This window comes from Orycteropus afer, unplaced genomic scaffold (assembly GCF_000298275.1).
Source record: "Orycteropus afer afer isolate SDZICR_OR568_19922 unplaced genomic scaffold, OryAfe1.0 scaffold00363, whole genome shotgun sequence".
Taxonomy (NCBI): Eukaryota; Metazoa; Chordata; class Mammalia; order Tubulidentata; family Orycteropodidae; genus Orycteropus; species Orycteropus afer.
In genome coordinates this window covers 2,775,312-2,784,745 of record NW_006921950.1, presented here as the reverse complement: position 1 = coordinate 2,784,745, position 9,434 = coordinate 2,775,312, and the positions used below count along the sequence as shown (strand labels likewise).

Genomic DNA, 9,434 nt, shown 5'->3' with positions numbered 1-9,434 from the left:
ACAAACCCCAAATGTCTGATTCAAAAATATTTTAATGCATCTATTAATGGGCAATGATTAAAAATATAAATTGCTGCTGTATAATAAATATCTGATAGTGAACATCTTGATAGCAAAATGAACAAAATATTTATTGCTTTTCACATACATATTATTCCCTGTAATTTTCAATTCCTAATTCTTTTACTATCTTCTCCTCAACCTTTTCCAAAGGTAAAAGAAATCCCACACATCAATCTCATGGGGGGGAATGGTAGATATAAAAACTACCTCAAGTAGCAATCACCACTGGCTGCGTTTTCTCACTTCCTGTTCTGCAATCACAACTATGCTTCCAAAATGAAAGATAAATGTTTGCTAAACCACAGGTAGACAACCTCTGTGACTAGCGTTCTAAGGTTTCTAATGAGTATTTATCAAATATAAAAGGTGCTCTGTTTTGAGAATGTGTATTTGAAGTTCTGAGTAAGAGGACAATGTGGACAAGTACTTTTACCTACTCCCTTCAAAGATTTTCCAAAGTCATAAAAAGTAGTCGGTTTAATAAAATTTCCAGCACTTAAATGCTCACTGAGGGCAAGATGGTATATGCAACATAGTGCCATATAAAAATTAACATAATGCAGTTCACTCTTACCTTTTTCCCTTCAGTTTTCAAACTGGGGTTAACTTCATTGATTTCAGCCTGCTCTATCGTGCAGCAATCTCTTTTTAGATGGTACATGTAGAATTTCCATCACAATAGTACAACGTGAAAGCATCATCCTAATTTAAACAATGCTATTTCAACTTAAGAAATACCTAAAGTATTTGATAGTTATTATAAAGTTATTTAACCACATGTCATGTTCTGATAGTGTATAGCAGCTAGTCATGTGCCTGGTATAGAGCTGATGCTCAATAAATAGTTGCTGAATGAATGAAAAACAAAAGGAAAACTTGGCTTTGGTTGTGCATATTTTAATCAGTTTCTGATTTAGGATAAGGTCAGTCTAGAACTAAACACTGCACACAGCACCAAAATCTGCTATAAACGGAAGTACTAAAACAAATATTATCTACAGTAATAATAGGTGATTTTCACTGTACCATTTCTTAAATAGCCTACAAATTTTACATTTATGATCATTTTTATCCACATATTTAAATCTGATGTTTTGATGCTGAGATTAACAACTGGTCAATGAAGACCAAGGTGGGCAGACTGACTAAATTGTTTGCGTCCTCTACAATAAGAATTATTAGTCCGTCGATAATTAAAAGGTTATGATGCCTGATTAAGTTCAAATGATGGCTATCATGCTAATTTTGCAAAACTACCAATGAATAAAAGGCAGGCTATTCTTAAGTTACATATTTTTGAAAAGAGTAGCTGAGCTTTTCAACATTAAAGAGGAACTGGGGAGATATGAATTTAATAATGAAAGAGTTATAATAAAAGTACTGGAAATGGAATGGTAAGATTAAGTAGGTTAACCAATTAATTCTATTTTAAAATCTAACCATGGAACTAGGTCTAGTATTTCTTTGGCATATGTATTACAATCTTGAACTAGATAGTATTTTAAAAACATCAGGTTATATTTTTTTCTGAACCAAAATTAACATCAAGATGTAGACTGCTAGTATACTTTCTTGAAGTCTTTAGTAAAGGACAAAACAACAATTTTGTAATATATGCCAAACTTCAGTGTACAATGATAATTACTGGCATAGAAGGATGGAACTGTTAAATAACCTGAAATAATCTCATGCAATGGTGAAACCAGAGGGTGCATGTGTGGGAAGTAGTTACACACTAAACTATTCATTCAGCTGTCAGAAAAAAAAAAGACAGTAAACCTGGGAATCCTGTCCTAATTGTAAATATGTACCACAAAGTATCCGATGAAAACTTAAATGAACACCAACAATAACCTGAATGTGTAAAATTTTACAAAAAACATAAAAATGGAAAAAACCCTATTTGTCAGAAGGAAAAAGTGGCCTATAAAACAGGCCGATCTAACTTGACATTCAAAGTAAATGTAAGAGATTCACAAAATCATGAGACTAATGCAAACTATGTCAAGTACCAAGTACCCTTTGATACACAAGCCAATGTAACTATCAGACTCATTTCCAATAGCTTAAAAATATTCAGTAATCCACTCAGGCATTAGGGGGCAAAGCAGTCAATGACAGGTCAAGTTTCCAACATGTGAGAACATATTTATTTGCAGAAGCATCATGTAATTTCTGAAGTAATGTCTTATTTTGATGGATGTTAACATGAGTTCTATCAGTGCAAGTTTATCACCCTTTGAACGTAAAACCTCCAAATTTCATTTTTCCAGAGAGTTTTTGGTGGATTAGTTTTAGCCAGTGCTATTAAAATGGAGAAAGGAAAAGACAAAGTTCACCAAAGACTACCTCACGTTGTTACTTAATTGTGCTAGGTACTCTCGCAGTTCTTTTGCTGCCTGGAATCTGCCATAGCGCTTCTTTGGGTTGGCACACTCATCTAGCAAGGCCTCTAGGCGGCCATCTTTGGCAATTTCACTTGGTGGATCATGAAGGAGTCCTCCAGAAGTGCCACGCCAGGTGGCATGTCTGGACAAAAGGTTCTGACAAACAGCATAGTAATTGTGGTCCACGGTGGCACGAGCACAAAGAATTTCTTTTGAAAATGATAAACAAGCCTCCTTATCACAGTCATCAAATTTGCTTTCATACCATACATCCCAGTTTTCAGGTTTATCTGTGGAAGAATAAAAAAGGAAAAAGATAAATACATTTTAAAAGTTTTCATTTCTTCCAAAAATAAAACACTTTACTAATTAATGTAATAGTATCTGTTCTTAGAACTGTATTATAATTTTAAACATCAAAGTATATTAATTCACATAAACATTTAGGGGTGTCCACCAGTGTGCCAGGCAGATGAACCAGAAATAGCCCTTCCCCCTACTGCTGAAGGATGTGGTCTAGTAGAGACTTCCATTATCCACAGAGTGTGCTACGCAGAGCTATGACATGCTGCAGGGGTACAGAGGAAGCAGCACCTCTGCTGGGGCTGTGGAAGGCTGCTGAGAAGAGAACATCTAAAGTCTTAAAAGATGAGCAAACCTCAAGAGAAATGAGGGAAAATAGCATTCTGGTCAAAGCCATAATAGTATGTGCAAAGGCATGGACTAAGGGACTGATTTGTCTAGCTGGCTGAGGAAATCCTGAGATGGTCACTCTGGCTGGAGTGAGGCAGGTACCTGGGGAGGACTTATAGATAAGGTTAGAGAAATAGGCTATATCTTGTGTGGTCATGACCATGATTTGTGTTACAGAAGACCTCTCTGGTCAGAAGACTGGAGGGACTAAGATGGTAAGAAGAACTAAAGAAAGGCCAGAAAGAAAATCCAGAGTAGAGAAACATTCGAGAAAAAATTAACAGGTGAGTATATTACAAAATTTTAAGCTTCTAATTAGATGATTAGGTAGGTGCTATTAAAAGTGATGTGGTTTAGCAGGTGAGGAAGTTAGGTGGAGGATTAAAGGAAGTAGATATAAAGTAGTTATGAAGTGTTCTGGTGGCCAGCCATATTATATATGCAACTAGAAATACAGATTAAGAACTTATGACTCTGAGGTTAGAGGTACAGTACACGTTATTTATAGAACCCATTAGCATGTGTGTGCTTGATGAAACCATGGTAATGAACAGACTTGTACAGGAAAGTGTGTTGAAAGCAGGGCTTCCAACTGGTTCATTCCCCTGGGGTGGAAATGCAAATTACCAGCAGGGAGTCCAAACAGAATTAACTGGTTTGAAGCCCTGCATGAAAGCAAAGGGTAAAAAAAAAAAAGGGGGACTAAGGGTAAATCCTTGAGATTTAAGGGGTTGGCAGAGGGGAGGTTAGTGAAAGAAACTCATTCATTTAGTGAATAATTATTTAAAATATCTATGGCAGGCAAGGGTATATAATGGTAAACAGATATGGTCCCTCTCCTCAATGGTTTACCATTGATTGTGTGAAATAGAGTATTAATTAAGTAAATTAATAAACATCCATCATAAATTGCAGAAAATGCTATAAAGGAAACAGCAGTTTCTAACAGTAGTAAAGATTTATGAAGGAAACAACCCTCTCTACTGTTACAAATGGTAGTCAGAAAAGTCCCTTTTAGGAGGTAACATTTAAGCTAAAGCTTGAAGGACAAGTAACTTGTCCTTCAATATAGGGAGAGATAAGGAATTTTAGGCAGACGGAACTGCATTTTGGAAAGCCCAGAGGTGAAAAAGTTCATTCCAGAAACCAAAAGGCTATAGCCAAGCATCAAGGGCAAAAGGACAGAAGACATTATAGACAAAGCAGAACAGGGTCAAGTCAGAGGGATTATGCATGGTAAGGAGTTTAGATTTACCTGAAGAATAAGAGGTAGTCTTTAAAAGTACTAAACAGGGAGTGGTAAGATGAGATTTATATTTTTAACAAGAAACTATGCAAGTAATTGAAGGAAGCCAAACAAAGGAAGAAAGTTCAAGAAGTTGTTACTCTTCAGAGTCCCGTCACAAATTTGCCAATTAGGTAGTTACTAATGGCAAGGTAGACATTTAGGTCAGGTTTTAATGGACTGAAGAATGAATGGAGGTTCAGGAAATAGAGGCAGGCAGAGTAAGCAATACTTTTAAAATAGCTGAAAGACAAGAGAAAGCATAAGATAGACTTTCAAATTGTAGTTGGGTACTGTTTTTGTTTTTAGAGCAGGAATGGGTCTTCTGTATTTGCTTATGGATGTCTATAGATATTAAGAAAGGAATTGAAAAGATAACTGATACAACAGAGAAAGATCTAACATGTCTGAAGACTGAGGGGTAAATGGGTATTAATTTAACTAGGTTTAGATGATAAAAGAAAGCATACTAAGGAAGTTTCCACAGCAAAATTTCAATTTCCTGGTGAAGAAAAAAAATGGTCATTTACTGGAAAGAGAAAAGAAAAGTGGGTAAATATTTGAATATATAGGGCATGACTATTTAAGACAGCCCCACCATGAGAGATTTGAAAAGAACTGGCCAGAGCTAGATAATTTAGCACTAGAGCAATGATCACTAGATGAGATGTAAGAATACAGAAGCTGGATGGCTTCATCCAAGGTGAGGAACTAGTTCGTATAAAAATGTAACATGTATTCCAGAAATATTTACATAAAATGAATTAGAGAATTTTTTTTTTCCCTCAAAAACCCCAGACTGAAACTTTTTAAAGTTTAGGCAAAATGCATAATTCTGTGAATATACTAAAAAGTTACAACACAAAACACTGATTTGTACACATTAAAAACAAAAAGCACAGAGCAAGTTGCTTCATCCATCAGAGATGTAGAAAAAATAAGGGAACACTGGATGAGAGAGTAGGAGCTCTGGTGGTGTAGTGCCTAAGGCATATTTTACTGCTAACCAGAAGGCTGGTGGTTCAAACCAACCAGCCACTCCTTGGAAGTAAGATGAGGGAATCTACTTCCGTAGTGATACTGCTATGGAAACCCAAGGAGGGGTTGTTATGGGTCGGATCCCACTTAATGGCAGTGAGTTGAGGAGGAGAGAGTTACTCCCTGTGAAGGAGCTACATGACAAGTTGAGAAATAAGTTGCTTGATGAGTATGGAATCAGAAGAAGGGACTGGGGAAAATTAAGTATTTAACTGGCACATGCTAAGATAATGTAAAAATTAAGCATAAACTTAATATATTGTCATTTTCACTGCATTCTCTACATCTTTGGTCTTTATTCATCAGGAGATCCTCTATGAAGGGAGAGGAGAGGTGCAAAATTAAAAGACCTTCACCATGAAGCAATGACCATTCATTTTCTTTTTCTGACTGGATTGGTTACAGAACTACAGGCTTTGTTCCTAAAACTTTAAAATTCCTATGGCATTTAATTTTCAGAACACTACAGGCATTCTGCCCATCTATTCTGTGAAGATCAAGGTTTTGAATGAGATATAACAATCAGAATGTCAAAATGAAGTCAGATCTGCAGTACTAAGAATTAGACAAATGGTTATAAACAAAAGCAAATCCATCACTGTAGGGACTGACTACAACAGGCCCCATAGAGTGATTCAAGAAGGGCTCCATAAGCAGTATTGTCTCTCCAGTAGCCTTTGACTATGTAAACTTAATTCTGTATTAGACTCTAAACCACAGAATATATAGCACATCCTATATTAAAGATGTGTGTTCACACACATACACATACATACACAGTACATGTGTGTCCATTAGAACATCATGGCCAAGGAACAATGTTGACTAAGAGCACAAGTACAATTATTTGCTTATTAATAGTGGTCAAATAAAACAATGAAAGACTAATATAAAAAGACGAAAGGGTGCCAAATCATTAAAAGAAATTAAAGGCTTGCTTCATATGAATGTAGTAAACTTTATTCTGAAAGGAAAAATGAGTACCAAAAAAACAAATCTAAAAGTTATATACTTACTCTGTCTGATTAATCGTTTGTCAGCAACCAAAACATTTTCCGCATCCACAATGATTACCTTCCCATCTCTAGGACCAACTGCAAAATTGTCAAAGCTGACATCCAGGAGGTAGAGTGCAAATTCAAAGTCATTGTTTGTAAGCTGCTCTGCTATTTCCATTAATTGCCAAGCAAGGTCAACTCGTTTTTCCCATGGTGCATTAAAATAACTCCACAGCTCTTCTCCAACATAATTTACAGCCACCATTCTTCCACAAGCTCCAAGATATTTTGCAAACGGCCAACCTTCATCAGATGGAAAACTCTACAAAAGAATTATCTTAATATTATAAGAGATTCTGATTAAGACATCCTAACTCTTCCCCTAGATGCTTAGTAGATATCTCTACTATGAAAGACCTCAGGGTTTCTCATGTTCAATAATTTATTAGAGATAAACCATTCGGCTGCAATTCTTAAACTTTTTTTTTTCCCCCTCAACTCATACCATTACCATGGACGGTGGGGAGGGGGGCGGTGAATAGAGAATTTTACATTGGAAAGCTAAAATAGGATCAGGTTAAGTCTTGCTTATCAAAATCTAAGGACCAAGTTGATAAGTAGAAGACAAAACACTCCATTAATTACCAACTCTAAAATGTGCCTATGCTTTCCTTCATATTTTGACTTCAACCAATCCTTTACAATCAACCAATCCTTTCTTTTGAGTGGACAAGCCTACCAATCAGTAAATATTTACCAAATATCAGGCATTGTGCTAAGCTGGCAATAACAGTGAATTAAAGAAATAGTCTCTAGGATCACAGGACTTTCATTTTAGAATAGACAACTAGACACCAAACAAGCAATTATGAATATCATTTAAAAAAAAAACAAAAAAACCTCAGTCATCAAGTAGATTCTGACTCATAGCTATCCCCTTTGGGTTTCCGAGGTGGTATATCTTTACAGAATTAGGTTGCTCAGTCTTCCTTCTACAGAGTGGCTGGTGGGTTTTGAACCACTAGACTTCTGGTTAGCAGTCAAATGCCTTAGGCACTATGCCATCAGAGCTCTCTTATGAGTTTCATAAATGTTAGTTATTAAGAAGTGGTATAGGGCTTATACCAAAAGCCAAACCCACTAACATAGAGTCAATTCTGACTCACAGCTACCCCACAGGATAGAGTAGAACTGCTCCAAAGTGTTTCCAAGGTTGTAAATCTCTACAGAGTAGACTGTCTCATCTTTCTCCTTATAGGTCTATATTGTTGTTGTTATGTGCCGTCGAGTTGGACCTGACTCATAGTGACCCTCCTTGGGTTTCCAAGGCAGTATCATTACAGAAGTAGATTGCCCCCTCTTCCTTCTGAGGAGTGGCTGGTGGATTTGAACTGCCAGCCTTCTGGTTAGCAGTCAAGTGCCTTAGGCACTACACTACCAGAGTTTCCCTATAGGAGCATGTTGTTGTTGTTGTTGTTATGTGCCGTCGAGTCAGCCCTGACTCATAGCGACCCCTCCTTGGGTTTCCGAGGCAGTATCACTACGGAAGTAGGATTGCCCAACCTTCCTTCCGAGGAGTGGCTGGTGGGTTTGAACCGCCAGCCTTCTGGTTAGCAGTCAAGTGCCTTAGCCACTATGCTACCAGAGCTCCCTATAGGAGCATAGGAGCATTTAATAGGGGCCTTACCTAGTCCAAAGGAGCTCTGATGGTATAGTGGTTAAAGCATTTGGCTGCTAACCAAAAGGGTGGTTCAAACCTACTAGTCACTTTACAAGATGAGGCAGTCTGCTTCCATAAAAATTTATAGCCTTGGAAATAACTCTGTCCTAAAGGGTCACTATGAATTAGAACCAACTCAATGGGTTTGGGTTTGATTTTATCTAGTCCAGAAAGGGACAAGAGTAGAATTTAGGGAAGGATCTTGTCTTTCAAGCAAATACCTACATTTTAAGCTCACATCAAAGAGGCGGAGTGCAAAGATTAATAATAAGGAGCAACCTGATATCCTTCAATACCAATTTCCCCTCTAAATGCCTCAGTCCCAAGTGGATCTTATTTCCTCTTTCTATTAACATCCCGTTTTCTCTTCTTTCTAGTCCAGGCTCATTAACCCACGCCATGGTATTTTCAATAACCTCATATGCATGTGAAAGCTGGATGATGAGAAAGGAAGACTGAAGAAGAGTTGATGCTTCTGAATTATGGTAATGGAGAAGAATACTGAAAATATCATGGACTGCCAGAAGAATGGACAAATCTATCCTGAAAGAATCACAGCCGAATGGTTCTTGAAAGTGAGAATGGCCAGACTTCATCTTAGCTACTTTGGTCATGTTGTCAGAAAGGGCCATTACCTGGAAAAGGATATCATGTTTGGTAAAGTGGAGGATCAGTGAAAAAGGAGAAGACCCTCAATGAGATGGATTGACACAGTGGCTTGGGTATTGCAAGGACTATGAGGATGGTGCATAATCAGACAGTGTTTCATTCTGTTATACACAGGGCTGCTGTGAGCTGGAGCCAACTCAAGGGGACCGAATGCTAACAACAATCTTAGTTAGATTTTCTAATGGATTTGGTAGCTGCTGGGAGTATTATTATCCTAAATCAAAAAAAGTTTCTGTGACCCTGAACGAGTCATTTCCAACTTAAGTGACAGGCTCTACTTAAGATACCTTTTAGTGCTAAAACCCATGACTACAGAATGAGCATTGCAGTGAAAAAGCCTGGGAAGTAATGTTTCTAACAACTTCTTAGATAAGGTCACATGAACAGAAGGAGCTGGGTTTGAAGAGGCTTTCCCTTAGCAGGCTAGTATTTTTCCTTGAGTAGGGAAAACAAAATTATGAGAAGATACAGTTTCTGTAACTATTTCAGGAGAGTTCAAGTACACTAGAAGGCAGAATTAGGAGCTCTGGTAGCATAGTGCCTGAGGCACTTGACTGCTCACCAGAAGGCTGGCGGTTCAA

At 37.4% G+C, this 9,434-nt stretch overlaps 1 protein-coding gene across 1 annotated transcript in view; it reads right to left on the bottom strand.

The window, feature by feature from the left end:
* Positions 1–2,408: 2,408 nt before the first annotated feature.
* The window catches only part of DIPK2A (divergent protein kinase domain 2A), a 31,207-nt gene continuing 24,181 nt past the window's right edge, over positions 2,409–9,434 (bottom strand). Inside the window, exons 2-3 of the mRNA XM_007952890.2 lie at positions 6,483–6,786; positions 2,409–2,740 (exon numbers count right to left, since the gene is read on the bottom strand). Coding sequence (XP_007951081.1) covers positions 2,409–2,740; positions 6,483–6,786 — 636 coding nt within the window. The remainder of the gene's footprint in view (positions 2,741–6,482; positions 6,787–9,434) is intronic.